This window comes from Buteo buteo, chromosome 5 (genome assembly GCF_964188355.1).
Source record: "Buteo buteo chromosome 5, bButBut1.hap1.1, whole genome shotgun sequence".
Lineage (NCBI taxonomy): Eukaryota > Metazoa > Chordata > Aves > Accipitriformes > Accipitridae > Buteo > Buteo buteo.
This window is the reverse complement of record NC_134175.1, coordinates 31,234,320-31,255,740: the sequence shown is the minus strand read 5'-3', so window position 1 is coordinate 31,255,740 and position 21,421 is coordinate 31,234,320. Positions and strand designations below refer to the sequence as shown.

Here is a 21,421-nt window from a genome sequence, read left to right as displayed (position 1 = left end):
TTCTTTAAATTTCTATTCTAGGATGAGCTTTTATAACACAAACCATCTTGAGATACACTCAACCCTTTCTATAAAACTATACCATTTCATACCTTTGGTAAAGAAATATACTCTGGTTCCATCTCCTCGTACATAAAAATTTTCTGACAGGCAATGACCTAAGAAATTAGAGCAGTAATGAAAAAGGACATAGCACTTTTTTCAAAAACAACTTAAAATGAATAGTGAACTACAGAAGCATTCAGGAATTACCTTTTTTAAAACGAAGCTGAGCTGTATCGTATCTTCCATAGTCTCGAAATAACAACATTCCTCCAGGTTTCAGTAGTTTAGCCAACCTATTTACAACCCCTTGCATCCTTAGAAAATAGACAGGATACTGGTGAAATTTGCAAACATAACTGGTTTTTTCGAGATGCTTGGAATATACATAGATTTCCAAAAATACAGTGAGAAGATGTGTCTATATTTACTATAAAAAGGCCAGGCACTAGTGAACAGGAAGAACTCTTTACAAAAAAGCCTCTAAACCAAAAATTTAAAAGGAACTGTAAGAGAACACAAACTGGAAAGAGAAAAGGAGCCTGTTTCCTTCACTTGAACAGAACCTCAAGGATGGATTAAAACACAGTTTTTGAGTATATGGGTCACATGGGTCAGGCAGATATACGACAAACAGTGAATGAACAGTTAGCCATGTGCTTTGGTGAGCTAGACTGAGCCTTCTTGCTGTACATAGCAAAATCAAGAGCCTGGAAGGCAGACAAAAAACTTACCTGATTTCTTTATGGGGGTACTGATCATACACACAAAATCAGTATCTCCACACCTAATGGTTGAGGATGGAAAGAAGAATCTGAGTAGTCCCTCAGGAGAGAAATCTGGCAGAACTCCATCTGGAGATATTGCTAGTTAGAGGAAGAAAGTCTGCATCCTCCAAAATGCAGACAAGTTTGTGAATCTTGGTGGTATCTAACATCACCTCTTCCTTATCAAGATTACATCAGCCTGCTGTATGTATGATAGGAACAAGTACCATACACAGTACTCTCTCCCCTTCACTAGACCAGAGCATCTTCATTCTCACTTTTTAACCTTACCTTGGAGCTTCTTATAAATACATTTGCATTACTCTGCAAAATACATTGCTAATGAATAATGGCTTGGGTTTGCCTCACTCTTTCAGAATAAACCAAAGGAGTCAGGTTTTCCACTTTCATGAAAGACCACAAAAGGCAGTCTGCACCTGGCAGGCTGCAAGGTACAAAAGTCCACTTGCCTAATTCAACCCTTCCTCCCACAGGGAAGCTGATAAACCATGTAGAATATGTGAAGCCAGAGTCAAATGCAAAATGAATGGAAAGGAAAGGCAGGGTGCTGTATCTGAAAAGAGCTAAAGAAGAGTAAGTTCTACTTAAGTATACAAAATCAGCATACCAGTACTGTGTGCCAAGAGAACATCCTTACACCATGCCTGTCTCTCAAGTGGCCTTGCCCCTTTGCCCCAAGAATGTCAGAACTCAGGCACTGATGCAATTTAGTCTTCATGCAACAGCAGTGCAGGCATCTTACCTTAATTTTTAAGGGACAGAATTAGGAGGTAGTTCAGCAGAAAATAAAATCATATCTCCAAACAAACAAATGAGCGAACAAACAAGAACAAAAAGCAGCATACACTTTTTAGGCATGGAATTCCCTTAAGAGGAAGCCAAGTGCTTTAAAAGTTGTCCTCTTTGCTCATGGTCAACACAGGCAACGAAGTGTGCTGCCACAGACAGAAAAGGCAGCACCACCTAAGAATAAAAGACTGTTCCAAGGCAGGTAGTTGTGCACAGAATTAGCCTTTGCCTATATAAACATAAGTTTTGTGCACATGGAAAAGAAGTTTACATACACAAAAAGAGAAAGTGCTTTGAGAAGTCGCATCCCGTAGGACTAGAGCACATTAATTATATAGCTTGAAGAAAATTTAATACCTTTCAAATTCTGCAACCAACTTTTAGAGGGGCCTTCTAGCAGAATTGAAGTGTGTTAAAAATGGTGTACAAAAGTAGCAATTATCAAAAACTAAACACAACAGCCTGAAGAGAAATCACTAAGGAACAGTTGTGCGGAATACAAATCTGTCCCTCTCATGTGTATTTTCCAGGTCTCCACAGTACATAAGTTCTGCATCATCACACTCTCAGTTTTCTTTTCCATTTCCCACTTTCAAAGTTTCCAGAAAAAATGCATACTGAGCAAGATGAATCTGGATTACATTTGCCTTTATGCAGTCATTTTAATCCTATGAGATGACAGTAATGACTAACAAATCTTAGGAAAGTGGATCTTACAACACAGATAATTACATGGAAATCTTTATGTGTGTATACACACACACACACACAAAAGCATCCATGTCAGCCTTTAGATGCTGACATGGGGAGGAAAAAACAAACAAAACAAAACACACATACACACACCCCCTTCTAAAAAGTCTAATAGGAAAAGATCCACAGAAATTCTGACACAACATCTGATTTCTGCTTCTACAGGCAAAGCGATTGAATGAATGCATCTCTATTGTCCAATTTCTTCATGGCAGTATCATCACTGTTACAGAGATCTGAAATCTACTGCTTGAATTGTTTTTGAAATCTGGACCCAGGCTTTGCATGACTCATGTGCTCATCTCTGAACAAACAGGAAAGAGTAATATCCTATATGGGAAAGATTTTTCTGTAATCATTAATAACTTAGGCAGGGAAACAGTTCTCAGACTTAGGCAAATACTGTTCTGTTTGCCAAGCCCATTTTAATGACGTTCTTAAAGTAATAAATGTATTACTACACTTACAGCATGTATTTCCCTTCATGTGATCTAGTTAAAGGAAAAGTCAAGGAGTTTTAACTTACATGCCCTCTTTTGCATTTTTCCCATTAAAAAAAGGGCATTTTCACAATCAGCCAGCCTTAATAGTCATAAAGTTTGGTTCATTAGACATTGAGAGGCATTAGTAACAAGGCTAACAGCATTCAACATAACACTATGCATGAAAATTAGATCAAGTTTTCTTAATCCAAACAAGTTATAGAATTCTGAATGCATTTTGGTTCAAAGGACCTGCGTGTAAGCATTTGCATGTGGCTAAATCAGCAACCTAAGCCTTTATCAACATATTGTAAGGTGTTAAATCGTGAATGTTTGGTTTTGATCACTAAAAATAATTTCCTTCTAGAAGACTAGCAGTCTCTTTTTTTAATTTCTAATTTTCTAGAATCACTGTCACTTTTAATAGGGATGTATTTAGTTACAATATACCCCTTGTATTTTGATGGAGACAGGAGACTCACTAATGAATTAGCCTGACCAGCTTTTCTCTTGAAGCCTGAAAATGGGAAACAGCATTTTAAATACCTCGTTTTATATATATATATTGTAGCTTACTAAATAATAAATTAAAGATTCATCATCTTCTTTTGCTTGCTATTCTTGAAAACCTCCAGCGATAAAAGAGATTTAACCCATTTGCTTTGCCCTTTAGTCTTCATTTACCTGTCAGGATGAATAGTAGAGAGCACAAAGACAAGGAGAATGACATCCAGGATCTCATCTGGAAAAGGATAGGGTAAAGCATCATCACACACATCATGAACAAAGGCAGAACACCAGGCTGAATTGTAGGATGAATGTGACTGTCAGGAAAAAGATGAAAAGAGGCACAGAGAGAACAGTAGTAGTTAATACGTTTACTGTGACTCAAGAAACTTTTTTTCTTCAATTATTCAGCATTGTAAAACATCTCATATAAAAGCCTATTCTGTCTGGTATCTTACTCAAGCTGAGAAGCAAGCTCACTGATGGTATTCATTCCTCTCTACATAGAGTAAGACTTTGTTCTTTGGAATATTGAAAACTTCAGTTAAAAGTTGTCAAAGCCATCACATTCTTTTTCATGAAGACAGCTTCCTTGCAGCCTCCTGAATTACAGGCTTATAAGGTACTCTAAAGTGAGCATATGAATTACCTTTACCAGCTCCACTGCTCCTGAAGCAAAATCACAACAGTATAGAAAGGTTCCAGGTATATTGCTAGGAAAACAAAACCAACATCAGTTAAAAAATTATAATTGTAAAAGATGAAAGTCTACATCAGTGTTCACTGAACTACAGAGGGCTCTTTGGGGTTCTCCGCAGGTTTGATCAAGCATGCTTTATTGATGTCTAGCACATGGAAAGCCACATAGGTTGTAATGAACCAATAGGGCAGACAAATTCGTAAGAATACCAACAGGCAGTTAGTATAAAAAGGAGAGTTATAGCCTTGTTGAGGAGGAAGTGAAAAGGAAAAGAAAGAAGGTCACAGAGGGCTGTCAGGATTGATGACAATGTCCTGGTGTTGTATTACATAAATGCACATTAAAAGGTCACATTTTCTTACAGAAGTACTGCATTAAGTCTCTATCATTAGCCCATGTATGCAGTTTAATTAGCAATATGATTTGGGCAGGGGTGGGGTGTTGCAAAAGTCATCCACAGTTCTGTAGAAGCTTGAGTTCCCATGTGCCACCTTACTGTGATTTTGATTAGATTAAGCAGTATTGGTTGTTTCCTTCCATTATCCCCTTTGTTTTGTAAGCCAAGATGAATAAGAATTTCCTGTAGCACTGTTTTCCCTTCCTTTTCCATCCAAGACTAAGCCAGCTGCAAAATTTCCTCGTACCATTCATCAGATACTAGTAACTCTAGGGAGAAATTTTTTTCACCTCCGAAAAATTCATTTAAAAGAAACTGAGCAAGCCCCTCAAAACCTACTGAGGGATGACCTCATGGTCAACTCATGATCATTTAATCTCTCAAAAAATATTTGAGGTTTTGGACAGACGGTTTCTTTAGAAAGGGAATCAGTAAACTCTGGCAGTGACTATAAGACCTCACAGTATACACAGCTGAGTCAGTGACCTCTCTCTGAGGGCTCAACAGGAGAACTCTTATGGACCAAAACATATTCCATCCATGTTGCTGAGCAAAACTTTTATCAGCTCTGTGCCCACCACAAGAGTTGATGAGTTTAGATATTTATCATTGATGATGACAAGAGCCAGGTTTTGGACCCAGCCAGTCACTTGCAAAAGGTTAAGCTGATTACCTAATTGACTTGTTAGGATGTTATTTCAATTTTTTTTAGAGCAGAATAGGAGCTATGTAGAAAGTCAACTTAAAACAAAGACACAGCTTGATCTGGATGGTGATTTCATGATGCACTGTATTAAAAAGCAGTAACTTAAAATTTAAGGGGGACAGGGGGAATCAGTTTAAAAGTTACAAACCCAAGTGGAAATTTTTTTTGTAGCCAGGGTACACTCATACTTGACACTGGCTTCTTTTTATATGCATAAAAAAGGCAATTTTTATATTAAATTCAGAGTTAAACCAACTGCACTATAAAGCCAGGCCTGCTAAGAGATAAGACATGTTTCCATCAGGTCACATACAAGACAAATGTGTGAGTTGTTCAACGTACCAACCAATGTGATTGACTGAAGGATTTGCATAAGAATAGAGATCTCCAGGAAAAATACCTAATGAGTGGATTCTTAATTATTAGAAATGCCAACCTATGACTAATGCCTCCTGTGAGGAAAACACAAAAGTTTGTCTCACCTTTTTTAATACAGCCACATGATATCTTTTCCTTACATAGTGTTACTTTCTAAACTCTTCATATGAAACAGGGCTCTCCTTTCATTACATGCTGTCTAAAGCAAAGCATTTGTTGCAGGGTGAAGATGCACTGCTAACACTAATAGGTTTCATGTATGACCCTGGTGCATCACTTAATTCTTCCTGCTTCCTGTTTCCATATCTGCAAAATGGAGTATTTTTATAAAGTGGTGATGCTAGCAACCAGAATTGATTTGTACAATAATGAACTGTACCATAATCAAGCTCTTGGAGGCATGAATAAGAAGAAATCTATTTCAGCCCTTGATACATACACAGCCTTTCCAATAAAACCTTCTTGCCTACATGGAAGGGAGGACATGCAGTCCTAACAGCTTCTTCTAAAACTGGAAGCTAAGTGGATTAAGAAGTTTCAAGGAATTAAGTAATGCAGTACAGGACTTGTGCCTTCCCTGACACTAAAACCTGAAGCAATATGACAAAGTGTACCAGCCAAATTCAGAAATAATACAACTTCTTACCAGCAGATCACATACCATTACCTACTGTCTCTGATTTTGGCCTTTTGAAGAGATACCTGGTAGCTTTACGGTGACATATAAGACAAGAGAATATTTCACGTGCCTGAAATTAACTACAATAAATCAGTCTGAATGCACCTGAAGACAAACCTTGTCAGCAAATATGGTCCCCCCAAGACTAGGGTTGACCAGTATGAGAAGTATTTTGTACTGATGCTACCAACATTATCTGCGGTCTGCAAGCAATCAGAATTTCAGGGCTGTAAAACAGTTCACTCAACACTTCCTGCAGCACTGGTCTAGCACCAACATTTGAAAAAAATGAACAAGATGAGACTAGAACTTTCATATTTGAAAATCCAGCACTACATACCATAGGACTTTCAAAATAGGAAAGACACTGTTTCCAGCACCACAACCAACCTAAAATCAGAAGAGAAACAAAAAGTTAAAATATTTTTATCTTTGTCTTAAATTAGTTAGTAGGTAGGACCCATTAGACTTGAAGGTATGTTGGACAGAAAAGGTATAAACAGCTCATACCACAATTCTCAAATCATTTCTGTGATCACATTTCTCCTCAATGTCTTTCTAAAGTTAAGAGAGAACCCTTCTCTCAAACTGCATAGGAAAATGTAATATTCTTGTCCAATTTCACCATTTGGCAAGAATGCATCAAGTACTTTCACTTTAAGACAGAGTACTTTAAGAACAAAGCACTTTAAGACATAACTTTCCTTAGGAAATTAGAAACTCAGCTTCCAGTGAAAATGGAATCTGACAATCTAGCCCTAAATTCTGATTTGGGAGAAACTTTAAAAGGGAAAACAAAGCCCAGATCCTAGGTTTCTCTGAAAGTTTCTACCATAAATGAATGTAGTGTGTTGAATTCTAAATGTTTACTTTCTTGATACTTACTAAGTATCTTTATCAGGCTTTTCAGCAATTAAGTGGATTTCTATATGACGGGTAGAACATTTGCCATGCATTACCTCTAATATTCTGTAAGTGGCATCACTACCAGGGAAGGATTCTAGCCTGCCAAGCTCTTCTCCACAGTTTTTACCCTGAGGATTGTCAGTAAGAGATTTTGCTTGTTTTTTATTATAAACATATCCTTGTACAGAAGTAGAACCACTTCCATGATTTTTCTTCCAATATTTTTCTCCTTCCTCAGACATTTCATTTTTGTGTGAAAAACCGTTGGTACTGTTTATTTTTGTGTGTTCTGAAGATCTTTGTTCTGTTTGCAACTCTTCTCGCCTTTTTTCTGGAAGAATTTCTGGGAACTCCAGAAACAGCCAATTGCGATCCTTGAAAAAGTTATTTTTATGAGTCTTGTAAAATTCATTCCAATATTTACTAGCTTCTCTCTCATATTTATCTGAAATTAAAACAAAACAAAAACTTGGTGAATATGAGCTTAGCTACAAAATACTGCAAAGCAACATGGAATTTAGACCCTAAATTTACACTGTAGTTTCCCACATTGTACACGTTTAAATAAAAACGTAAGGATTTGGGGTCTTACCTTGATCTGTACGCAAAATAACTGCCATGAGGGTTTAATTACATTTTATGTCACTTAGGATGCTTTCTGCATCTTTTTTTTTTTTTTTCTGTGAACTGGAGTGATAATTGCTACTGCATAGCCAATACACAATAATTCATTCTTAACCACTCAATAATGCAGTTTTGACAGAAAATAACAATACAGTCAGAAGCAACATACTGGCTTTCTTACTTTCAAAATACTTCAAAGTCTTACAATAGACCTTTTTGTTAACTTTTAATTCACAAAACATTCTAACTGAATGTTAGAATGTCAAAGAATAGGACTGAAAGGGATTTCACCCAGTCAGGGAATTCATATCTGTTCTCCACAGGAATTTGTCCAACTTATTCTTAAAATACCACCTTTCATATAGGTTTGACAACTTTCTTCAGGAATATATTACAGTCCTTCACCATCTGTACAGTTAGAAACCTTTTCCACTACTCAACCTGAAATTTTCTTATTGCAATTTAAGTGCACTAATTCTTGTCCCATTAACCAAGCAGATAAAGCAAAGATTACTCACTTCTTTTTGCAACACCTGTTTACTTATTTGAAGTCTTTTACTATGTCTCCCATAAACAATCTCTTTTCTAGATTGTCTAAACCTAACTCTCTTCTTTTTTCCACAGAAATCATGATTTTTAGACTTCCAATAATTTTCATTTTTCTTCTCTAGATTCTCTCCAATTGATTTACTACTTTTTGGTGCTGTATTCTGGTGAAGGCATTATCAACGCAGAGCAAAAGGAATATTTTACAAGGTTTACAGGCTGTAATCCTGTTTATAACTCCCACCTTGCCATTTTGCAACAGCATGACACTGCTGATTCAGCTGGTGATTCATCACAACCCTCAGATCTCCTGCAAAATGACTACCTAGCCAGTTGTTCCAGAACCTCGTATTTTTTTCAAGGAATTATTCCTAAGCAATGTATTGTGCCTTATTTTTAGCAATTTTATGTCTTTCAGATCCTTTTTTTTTTCCACTGTCCAGATCTTTCTGAATCCTAATCCCAACCTTCACCATACTTGAAACATCTCTTCACTTAATATCATCTTCAAGTCTCCCATTTCCTGAGGTCACTAATGAAAATACCAAGCAGAACTGGACATGGAACAAAACACTTCTCTGCTCAGCCTTCCATTCTGAAAGGATCTCTCTAGGCATTCATTCATCCAAAAGCAGTTTCATTAGCTCTCGCTTGCCTAACTTGCTTATGAAAATGTCAAGTAAAGCAAGTCAGAAGCCTGACTAAGGATAAATTTCAGGACATCTGCTGTTTTTTCCTTATCCCCAGGGCTTGTAACCTTCTCCAAGAAGGAAATTAGCTTGATTTTACATGATTTATTCTTGAAAAATATTTGTTGGCCAGTATTCATCTCCTTTGTTCTTCCAAACCCAGTGTCTGCAAGCTCAGGATTATCTCTTTCAGTATTTTTCCAGGAATTGAAACTAATTATCTGACTCTACTCTTTTCCCACCTCCCTTTTTAAAAAAGTAAATATTCTCTTTTCTGCTATCCCAGTCAGCCATGTACTCTATGGATGTACTTTGTAACCTGTTCTTTCTCAGTACAAGAACATGATCTTTCCTCCTTCTCACTAGCACTAATTGTGCTAGCCACTGGACTGCAGCTAACCCTTTCAAAGGAAGGCTGATAAAAAGATAAGAATTACAGCTTTTTCAATGTCTCTTTTGTTGATGGTTTTCCCTTCGTCATCCCTTGTAAGTACCAAACTAAATATTTTTTTTTCCCCCTCATCCCCAAAGCATTTACAGAACTGTTTCTTGTTACCCTTGATGTCTTTTGCTAAGTGCACATCATATAACATGTTGCCTTTTTTATTTTGTCCCTACTCACTTACACTGACCCATTAATTCTTTTAATATAAATGCACAGAGTAATTATTAAGTAATTATTATTAAGTAGTTCTCCTACTACTCTCGTTTAAATCTTAACATACTACTTCCTAAATCGCTACAGCTTTTCAGAGATAAACAAGACTGAGAATTATCATTAGAGGCACAGACAGGCAGTAGGAAGTGGCAAGGAGGTGGCAGAATGCCTTGTCCTAGAAATCTGCATAATTTTTTAAATTTAACATTTAATATATCGAATTGTACTACTAAAGGGCAAGACCCAGCTATGCAGAGTAATTGTACAGACTTGTTTTATCCTATAAGCACCAAGTTGATTGAGGTCATACATACCAGATCTCAATAGCGTAAGTTGCACATTCATAGATTGCTCAGCTTCCGTATAAAAAACAAACCTTCTACTCAAAAGGTTCTTAAATCATTATCACCCCTTGTTATAGTCACTACTTTTCTACAAGTCTGCTCAGAACCCTTGTACTTAAATTCCCATCAAGTTTTCCAGATTTCAGAATTGAAGGAAAGCAATGGCTAAAGTCAGCCTTTCAAATTGTATTAATATGGTATTACATAGGTTCAAGGTTCATAGGTTCACTTTCCATTCTTTCACTGGTCACTCCTGCACCACTGTGTAATAACCACACATGCAGTATTATTATCAGTTTTCTGTTTCATTTTGTATATTTAAGTAGCCTGACTACTATATATTCCAAAGCATGTAAAATTACAAAACTAATAAATGTATCACCTTCTGAGACAAAAAAATCCCTTACTTAGTCAACTGATTTTTCTCCGTAGCAGAATCTTTCAACACTAGCAGGCATGCCTGAGAAGAAACTGGTCATGCTAATAAGTAAACCAAATTCCTAAAGGTAGTATCATGAGTTCATTTGGTTTAACTTCTCTTGTTTTAACAAGGTTCACTAGAACTATTCTATTTTAGTGATATAATAGTATTGTTGAAATCTGTCTTGTCTTTTTCCCCGTACTGTACTTTCCAAGGCCCCAAAATAACCTGCTTGTTAACTTCAGTCTAGTTCATTGTTTACACAAATAGGCCAAAATGTACTTCCCCTTGCAGAATGAAGCTGAAGCTTTCTGAAGGAACTCTATCAGCAATGCTCACCTATTCAAGTTGTAAACAGAGGAGCATTCATTGGAAATGTCCTTGGATTTTTGTATTTCTTGGCAATAGATACATGCCTGATTATTCCATTTCTCACCAGCACAAACTAAGTTCTAATTTATTGTAGATGAAGAATGAAAGGTTCCATGAGCCACATGCTTACACAGCTTACTTTTCAATCATGAGCTCTTTTTCAACTTTTTATACAAACCAAATGAAAATATTAGATGTCATTTTGAAAAACAAACATGGTACTCCTGTATTCAGATAAAGAATGCGAGAGTTAACAGAAAAGGGCAGGATGACAATCCCAGAGCATTCAAAGTGATGAAGGGCACACAATCCAAGACACATTCACAGGTAACTCAAATAAACTCCAACATGTGCGCTAGTTACATCAATGAAACTGAGCACAGGATCATAATGACACTATCTAATTTGACGGGTTCAAGACACACTAAGTAAACTGAGGCCTAGGACATCCAAGTAACTGTTTTCAGAATATCTTTCAATAAAGGAACAAATTAAAGATCCAGTCTTCTATGTTACTGTCAAGTTGATACTCCAGCTTTATCATACATAACTATCCTAGAGTTTAGTTTGCCAGTTTGAACCTAGAGCTATCAATCTTCAGAAATGCAGAACACATTAAATTTCCCTTCTGAAGACAGGCATGAAATTCCTTAATCATTTACAGAGCAGACTCTGTGTGATGTATTGGAACACCTTCCACACACAGTGAATGCACTGCTTCCTGAAGCACTCCCAGCTCAGCCTGGCCAAGGCAGCAAGCTGGGACCAGCTGGGACAAGTGCAACTTTCATGGCACTTAACTGAAATATGGTGCAATGTACAAACACCAGCTCTGTAAACAGTCCACAAATCATTAAAAAGCATTTGAATATTGTACATGGGAACCTTCATCCCCAGCACCCTAGCTGGCTGCAAATTCATTCCCTTTGGTGAAGTAACAGTCTTGTGTAGTAGGAGTTCTATTCAGACGAACTGCAAAAAGAGCCAGAACTTGCAACTGCACCATACTGATGTACTTGTTTTACATAGAGCCTATTGCCCCCCAAATGCAAAATTCCTCAAAGAAGTAACTGAATTGCTAGAAAAACACACTTTGAGACAATCTTTTGAGGCAAGAAAGCAAAAAAAACCCCCAAACAACCAACAAATTTAGACAAAAGAATGTAGAAATAAGAGAGTGTTCCTGGATTTTAAAGCATCTTTAAATGCTTTAATAAATAGCATTAAAATAGGAATTTTTAAGCCATTATGAACTGTTACCTTGGTCTTCCCATTGGACTTTCACAAGTGAGTTCTCTACTGCTTTTTTCTTGGCATTCTCCTCTTCTTCTTGTGACCACTGCATGTGGTCCCTGCAAAAGGCAGTTGAAGAACCAGCCTTTAAATGGGATTTTCCATAATCTTTTTTCTCAGGGAAAAGAGTCACAAATTAGCTACACTGTCACAAGTACATTTTCTTTTTGAATGCAAGCAAATGACCACAAGGAGACTGACAGTTAAAAGCTAAGTTTCAGTGTATGATAGATAAAAATTAATTACTAGTTAGGTAAAACTCAAGTGATTAAGAAAAATCTTCCAACTGCAAAGAAGCTGAAGTAGTATGCATTTTTTCTGAATAATAGGATAAACATATATCTTGTAAACTGAGTAAGTTTATAGGAATGTATTTTGAGTGTCCCACTAGAACTGCGTTTAGCTGGACATAATAATAGATCTATCAACAAACACCCTGATGCAAGAAACTTCTTGTGTTACTAATGTTTATGATGAGAAACAAAGGTCATTTAGCAAAGGAATCAGCTGTTCCTGACACAGGGAGCATAATCTACCTATTCAAGTGGAACAGGTGGAATTGATGAACAGGATTTTACTTATTTAGGGAATAGAGACAGGAAACATCTAGTAAAAACAAGAATGAAACATTCCTAAGAAAAGACAAGCAGTGCTGTAATGGTTCCAGAGTCTATGCTATCTATATTTGTGTTAAGTGGTTAACTAGATGCTATATTAACCTATTAAGTGGTCACACAACCAAGCCAAGATCTGACCCTGATGACTAAACTGCCTTCCCTGTAGATTCTGTGTTTGATCAGGTCACAATGGGGAGTGCCCAAAAACATGCTGCTGGCAGCTTTTAAAGCAAATCAGCTGTCCCTCCAAATTGTCCAGTCTGAGCAGTTTTAGAAATGAGATTAAATCAGGTAATATAATACAAGTAATCTATTAGATCCTAATCCTACTGAAATCAATTAACTGAAAGCCTATGACTAAAATTCCATTGGTTACTATGGGAAAAGGAACAAGGTGCCAACTTGAAAACAGCTGATTGTCTCTAAAATCTAACGAGCATCTTCCTGTTCCATGCTTGGTGACATATAGGTAATTTAATTCTTAGACCTTCACTGGTCCTCTTTTGTTAATTGTGGGAAACTAATTGGTATGTATTTGTCTGCTTGCCTCAGACTTGATTTCCGCATCTCTACTGAAATATTTCTCATTATTGTCCCCAGCAGGTTGCCTCTCCCCTTCCTGTATTTGTTCATATACCAAATGTTCCTGTGCAGCGTCAAGGCTTTGACAGACATGCTGCAGTAGAATAAAACTGAATGACCAAAGCGTTACTAGGGAGCTATCCTCTTGGAAAGTCTTGCTTCCCTCACTGCTATCACCATTTTTGACCTTGCCTATTCTAGCAAGCTGAAACCAAGGACTATTTAGATGGCAATAATATCTGTTAGAAGGGCTGACTATATGACTTGCTGTGGTATAATCTTTAGCCAATAAATTTTAACCATCATCGTGTGTCTGTCAGACCCCTTAAGGGCTCTACAAGCAATACTCTAGGTGCCTGAAGTCGTCCATCAACAACTTTTGTCCCTCCTTGGAAATTCATAAAGCTGAAAAAAAGATCTCTTGGCTCTTTCCTAGAGATTTCTATATGGAAGACCCCAAACAGGACTGCAGCAGCACTTCTTGATCAAAATGTGCAAAAGAGGGGACATAGCATAGTTCTTATGCAAACTATTTACGTAGTTTGGATGCTTCAAATGAGGCAGCTCCTTCAGCAATACAAGCTGGCAGGAACACAGAATACAGATTAATTCTAAGCACAGAAGTGATTAAATACAGAAGTGTTTTAAGCTGAACATTGACAGCAGCAAAGCAAGCTATTAATTTTAACCACACCAAGAACTGCTAACATGAGTAGGCCTGACATGAGATCATGCAATGCTACTTTCAGTTCATCTTATTCAACTTATCCCTTTTCCATTAACTTCTTTGCTAACATAGGTTTTAATTATTTCTGAACACTAACATGTGAAAACTATGCCAATTACTAACCTGAATAGAAGCAGACTTTTTTGCCACAATGTTTAGCATCATTCATTACTTCTCTCTCAAAATGATAGAAAAGCACCATAGCAAATATCTAAAGCATTAGTTCCCAAATTTAATTTACTTAGTATTCCTAGCAACAATGGTAGCAGCTCTTGGATCCCTGCCAATTCACACAGGCAAAAAGAAGGATGCCACTTTATGAAGTACCAAAGATGATGACTGAAAACCAAAAGGACATAAATCCTCATACAGCAATGCTAGGGAAGATGTATCTCTTATGCTCACCCTGCATGATCTATTTAGCTCAACCACCACTCATCCTGATCCCCCTTATCTCCCTAGTGAGAAGAACCCTGCTGATTCAGCCAGCTTCAGACCCAAGGACCTCCCCCCACTTCATAGCCAGGTTCTTGATTTATTAAGACTTTTGTGACTTCCACGCAGCCTCTGCTCCAACTCGGTTTCATCTGTTTTCCCTTGTAAGCTACACGGATTCATCTGCAGATCCACTTTCTGATCAACCCTGTTCCTTTCAATCCCATCTTCCCAACTACCTGCATCATAGTTTGGTAACTCTGTATTAGACTATGACAGAATGCTAGCAAGAAAAACTGAAGCTACACATGATCAGTTATTTGGAAGGAAATAAAAAAAATCAAACAAAACTGAGTTTCATCGAGGTACAATGTTACAGAAAAAGGGTGGTCTTTTTCTTAAAATCTTTTTCTACCCAGACTATATAGCCTACATTTGAATCAGCATCCACACAAGTAAAGGATTTTTCCACCTAGCAGGATGTACTGAAAAGATGCTTAAAAACTACACCGCATATAGTTTTATGAAACATGGCGGTAAACTTTACACTCTTTTAACACAGTAACCAGACAGCTTCCAGCTTCCTTGACCAAGGAACTTACAGAAGTATAGATAACTCCAGATTTGGCCTTAAGGTGGTATGTGTTGGGGACCATGGCTTAGGGACATCTAGCTTAGAAAAGAGTCATAGGTGACAGATCTATTTGTATATCTTATCTCATGAGTTAAGCCCAAATTTAGAGACTAAAAAGAGTAATGAAGGTATTAGTTTATTAACCAGAAGACAATTTTCTGTGTCATATTCTTCTCTTAAGACCTTTTTATTCATTAGACTTTTATTAGAGAAACTTCTGAAATAATTTAGATTAAAAGGTAAAATGGACCAATTAACAAATAAAATGGACTACTAAAAAGAATAATAATTTTTTAAAACCCAGCAACCTGGAAACTTCATTTCAGAACAAAAGCTTGTCCAGTAACTTCTTTGACAGTTGCCAGCAGGGGACACCTCTGAGGAAGGCATAAGAACTGCAGATTACTTTAATGAAGTAAGCTTAAGCCCTGAATCTGTTACTCCTATGTTATGTTACCCATTGGTTATCATTAGCCATATCCAGTCACTTTTTTAATTTTTCTAAATCCTTGCTCTCAAAAATGGTGTGTGGCAGAATTAAAAAATATATTTTAAAATTATGTAGAAAATAATTTCTTGTAGAGCTTCTAAATTCCCCACTTCTCTTTTCATGAAATATTCCTTGTTCTTAAGTTATAAACAATAGGAATAAAAATTCCTGGTCTTCCAGATATGTTAGGTAGACATTCTTCTACTTTCTAGACAAATTTAGGTATTCTTCTATCCTTCTAACACTCCCTGTGTCACCCACTGTTTTGTATTCATCTCCACTCCATGGTCAAAAATCCTAGCTTCTTCAATCTGTTTTCCCACTGTGTTGACTAGCATTCTCACTCTTTTCTGACCCCCATTAATCATAAAAATACCTTTTAGAGATGGAGATGTACTGCTGCAAATCAGGGCAATTCTTATTCTTGTCAATATTTACATGTTAATGTTTTCTCTGCTATTATATCACTTATTTATGTTAAATTCAATTTACTTTTTTTGATAATTGTGCACTGTATGGAAATCTCTGCTGAATTATCTGCAACATCTTCAGTATGCCTTCAGAAGAATACAAGTAATTTACATGTTCCTTTTGAAATTATGTCAATTTTAGAATACAACGCTAATCCAGTATGCAACACTATTGGACCTAACGTTACTAGTTAGGTACATTACACTATTCTGCAATATTTCTGCCATTATAACATGGACTACTTATCCTCTACATTTTCTGTCTCCTAATTCATTACTGATCTATAGCAATATTTTGCCTTTCATGCCATGACTAAACTACTTGCTTAGCAGCTTTTAACGCACGTCACTAAGATCGCATAACTTGTCACTGTTACTTGTGACAGTCTCAAGTTCTCTCTAGGACTACCTTTCAACATCTGTCCTGGCAGTCCATTGTTATATATACACACACCCCTCCCATTATTCATCATAGTAAATAATATACAAAAATATATGAAAATCAGCCTTGAGGAAATATCTCACCACATGTTATGCTCAAAAACCTCAGAAGGATCAGTTAAAATCCGTGATCCAAGTGGAACAGCTGGTCGTCTACTACTTTGGTGCCTCTGCTGCATCTTGCTTTTCCTCAGACATAAAGCAGAAAGCCTTGTAATGAAATTCATTTTGTTCAGAGACCTGAAAACACAATTAACTCAAATTACAGTTTTCCTGTAACTTAATTATTTATGTCACTTACATGAGAAACTGGTCAAATAATCAAGCACCAATATCAACTTTAGTAATAATCTTTTACTATAATATCAATTTAAATGCTTTTTAGAAAATAGCAACTTCCCTTCAGTGTGCTGAAAGCCCAAATAATCCCAAAGTAGGCTACTGGAATTAAACCAGTTGAAAGATAAATTATTTGCTATCATTTCAAAGTCCTATCAGGCAGGAGAAAAAAAAAAAGAAATACAAAGTAAAACAATAAACCAAGTTTGACATTGTACCTTTAAGAAGACAAGCAAGAAGTGATCAGTAAAGAAACCACTTCTAAGTGGGTACATAGTGTCATTGAGATTGACATTTTTCACCCCACTTACTAGGTAATCATCTTCAAAAGATTTCATTCTAGAACTGTGACTGTGGTTTTACACTTTTAGATAGGAAAGGAAAGATTTATTTTTTTTTAAGTGTAAACATTATGTACCAGAAAGCCTTCCAAAATTTCTGCCATGTGTTCTCCTGATCCCTGTTTAATGCCCTCTTTAAAAGAAATGGTTTTAAATGTTAAATTTCTATTCATGCAAATTATAAAGTGCTTGAGATTTCTCTTTTACATGTATAATTCTCTCTTATATTGCTATATTTCACTTTACTTGCAATCTTTTCATACAGTATTAATAATGAAAGATAACAAGTGTGTGTAGCTAGTACCAGCATTTTGTCTTGATGGGGTTTTGGTTTTTTTTGCGTATTCTTGTTAATGTAGGCTTTCTAGGAGATGAGTAAAATGAAATACCCCTGCTACTACTTTTACCCTGATGTGCCTTTGTTCTTTTTCCCTTCAAGTGCTCTGCAAATGACTTTAAAAATTATTCTTAGTCCTATTTTTTCTCTGCCTTTTTGGTGGTTTTTTTTTTTTTTTTTTTTTTTTTGAGTGCTTCTTCTGTATAAACCAAATGCACAAATTTAATGCACTGGAAATACAAAATGTAGTTACAAAAGAACAGGAAGAGTTTAAATACAGACATTATTAGAAAACATTCTGTGCAAATTGGTTACAAAATGAAGATTTTTATCTCAAGGAAAATAGTGCTATTTGATCACAAGTCTTGTACTGTGAATAAAAAAAGATTAATTTGTACACATCAATACAAAGCCTGGCAAAGGAATCACTTCAATTAAATGAACAATTCCTCATTTAAGGTGTACTTTTGAATGAGTAATAACTTTAAAAGGGCACTGTTTATTTATTTTAAACCTACAGGGGAAAAAAAGAGAAAAAAACGATTAAAATTTCTTTTTATTTGTCAAAGATTAAATAAAATGGAGTTTGCCTTTTGGCTGTTAAATAAAAACACTGATAAATTTTGGCTGCTGGGACTGCAATGTTACCAGGATATGGGGCATCACTATACAGTGAAAATGTAACATTTAGTCTTATTAAAAAATTAAAACCTCTTCTAATAAGTTTATTATGGCTCTTTTTTTTTTAAATGTGGCTCAGCAACTAAAACAATTCCAGTTTATACTTTAATTACTACAAACTGTTCATGCTTTGTTTTTGAAAATATGTATGCATTTTTCATAACATAATACATAATTTTAACATATATGGAATACTAAGAAATAATAATTATGAGACATGAAACTTAACACACCATGACATTTTCTGAAAAATGCATAATTTACATAAAGGAAACATTCTTGAATACAAAAACAAATAGAAAATCCCCCAAAACCCCAAACCACAATCTGTTCTAAATATTAATTTATTATTATTAAATTCTAGGAATGCCTGGATAAAGATTCCATGATTACATTGCAAACTGTTTACAAATCCTCTTCCTCCTTCAATCATTCAAAAAGACCTGAGATAGTATCTTGCACTTCCTGTGCCAGCATTGATATTCAACATAAAATACAATGATTCAGCTGCTAGGCTAGTCACATAATTTTTCCTGGCTTTCTAAATATCTCAGTAAGAACATGAAAAGATGCACAGATGGGAATTATAGTCAGATGACTAAGATGATCTTGCATCAGTAAAATCCAGAGATACAGCTCTTTTTATGAGAATGTGATCCTTTGAGTGATAATTGCACAATTTTAGCTGATAAAGATCTGAAACATCAAGAAAATGCAAGGAGACTGGGGTAGGTGGGAGAGTTATGTTCACTGTTGCATCCAGTATTAAATGTGAAGGAACTCCTTGGAGACATGGATGTATATCCCTGAGAGTTAGAGTGATCCATAGATCATGAGATTAATGGGCAATCTGGCTACTAAAAGTTCAAAAAGCATCTGAATGACTTGGAAGCCTAAATTACATTTTCAGAATAAAGTCATTGCTCGATTGTTTCTCTAATTGATTTTGCTAATGAAACAGGCAAACACCCTTTCTCTTTGTCAGATAAGATGATCATACCCTGCAGCGATGACAGCAAGAAATGTTGTTGTCTGAAATAATTAGGAGTTATTTCCTTGTTCAGAGCCATGGTCAGGAAGGTTTTAAGTTTGATTATTAATCAAAACAATTCAACCTCCATCTTTATCATGAAACTGAATTACATTAAAAATGCCTATATTTTGTGGCAGCATAACTATTTTTCAGAAAAAAAATTAAAGAAACAATGCACTTTGTAACTACACTCAAAAACTACATGGAAGATTTTTTTTCCCTGTGGAGCACTGCCTTTTAGCCTTTAGAATTTTGTCATTGTTACAAATACAGATCAGGTCCTCAGTTTAGTTAAGAAACTTTAAGAAAACAGCCTTAAAACTTCTCCCCTCCCCAAACAATCTAACACAGCACCTTTAGTACAGCTTTTTGAAGGTGGACATGCAGAAGAAGGTATAAACACCAACTGCCAGCTAGACCTGAAATATTACATTTCTAATTGATGTTAGTATTAAAACCTCTGAGCAGTCACATCCACAAAGGAAAAACTAGAGATACAGGAGAAAAGAACTGTTCTAATTTTGTTTTTTAAATAGTGAATCACACCAAAACATACACAAACCACTTCATCGATGAGTAAAATCCTTGAGAAGTTCTGAAAGAGAAGTCAGAGGGGAAAAAAAAACCAAAAAAAACCCCAAACAAAATAGAACAGAAATAATCTGTCATTTTTGTCTGAGAACCTAGTTCAATGAACTTATTAGATGAAAAAGTTTTGATATCTGACTGATCTCCAATTACAAAGCTAACAATTCGTTCCATCTCCAATCACAGAGTCTCTGTTATAAAGAAAAATTTGCCTATATTAGGAAGAGTAGATGCAGCTTATATTACATTTCTAGACACAAAAGTATTCTGGAAACAATGAACTTCATACAATTACTTCTTCTGCTTGGCACCTAGAAGCTTATCTACAAAACATTTGACAATTAATCCCCAATGTTGTCCTGTAAATTGTAGCTGATCTGTTTTATCACCATCCAACACTACGAAAACTCAGAACACCTTACATCCAAATGTGGACCCAAAGTGAAAAATTCTTCACGACAATGGTAACACAGAAGGTATAAATACGCATTACCACCAGCTATTTTAAAAATACAGACATAGTAATATTTCTTAATATTTCAAATCAAGGCGAGGGGAGGGGAGGAGGAGGGGACTTACTGTCAACCAGACTCATTCATTAAGTGAATGCTTAATGCTACTCTATTCTACCAAGTGACTGAACATGCCCTCTTGGGGCTTCATGATTAGTCTTTCAATTACATACTTTAAAAAAATTGTGCACATTTGAAACAATAGGATATTTCACAACTTCAAACTCAGCAGATCTAAAACTCTCAACTGTTTTTCCTTCTCATGCATCATCACCAGCGATGATGCAGGGCTCCCTGTTGGCACACAGCAACTTCAGTAAAACTACTGCAGAGCACTGACTACCAAGGGGAAAAGAAAAACAAAACAAAAAATTATTTTGATTTATTTTGACTCCTGTAGAGACAACACAGTTAACGTTGGTTAAAAAGCAACAGCAGATTAAAACCAACCAACCAAACCCTACCAGATATGATTTTAACCATATGTACAGAAATGTCGAGTAAGAAGAGTCTGTTCTTATACCACCTGCCAGATAGCCTGTTAAAAAAGTCAGGCAAAGAAAAAACAGTTTATATAATGGTAGAGGGAGGGAGGGAAGGAAATAAAACTGCTCATTTAGTGAAAACATTAATATGTTTTTAAGGTAATGAAGACTGCTTGAAAAAATGCAACTAAAGATAAAGTAATGGCAACCGCAAGATCAGAGAGACATGAATGGTCAGCAAGAAAGAAAGAGGTACCTTAGAAATACAGATGTATTTTATTTACTGAACCTTCAATCAATTAATGTGAACATGAAATAACTAACAAAAGCATTTTATCTGGATTAATTGTATGGACGAAATGTGGAGTTCAGTTGCTACAGGTGACTAATGTAATTTGTTCGGTACTAAACTCAACCTGAGTTTAGTTCTATGAACTACCTGCAAAGGCAGGTGAAAAAACATTCTGACAGAAGCTCATAAAAATGCTGATTCAAGAAAATCACAGTATTTTAAAGAAATGTAGCAACTCTGTTGACACTTTAATATGTTAAAACATTTTTATTATTTTTTGGAATGTTGAAAGATTTTGTTCTGATCAGGGTAAGTGGTTTGTTGATATTGCATTATTTCAATT

At 35.9% G+C, this 21,421-nt stretch overlaps 1 protein-coding gene across 8 annotated transcripts in view; it reads right to left on the bottom strand.

Moving 5' to 3' along the window:
- Positions 1-21,421, bottom strand: part of METTL8 (methyltransferase 8, tRNA N3-cytidine) — a 41,361-nt gene that overhangs the window by 18,475 nt on the left and 1,465 nt on the right. For 6 of the 8 annotated variants that reach the window (XR_012650483.1, XR_012650482.1, XM_075028457.1 and 3 more), the window contains exons 2-9: positions 16,555-16,710; positions 12,042-12,133; positions 7,181-7,572; positions 6,562-6,611; positions 4,011-4,074; positions 3,539-3,678; positions 253-359; positions 93-158 (exon numbers count right to left, since the gene is read on the bottom strand). Coding sequence is in view for 4 of the 8 variants with exons in the window: in XM_075028457.1 (XP_074884558.1) it covers positions 93-158; positions 253-359; positions 3,539-3,678; positions 4,011-4,074; positions 6,562-6,611; positions 7,181-7,572; positions 12,042-12,133; positions 16,555-16,710 (1,067 nt within the window). In the remaining 4 variants the exon portion in view is untranslated. Of the gene's footprint in view, positions 1-92; positions 1,573-3,538; positions 3,679-4,010; positions 4,075-6,561; positions 6,612-7,180; positions 7,573-12,041; positions 12,134-16,554; positions 16,711-21,421 lie in introns of all 8 variants that reach the window. The other 2 variants (XR_012650485.1, XR_012650484.1) reach the window with 2 other exon arrangements.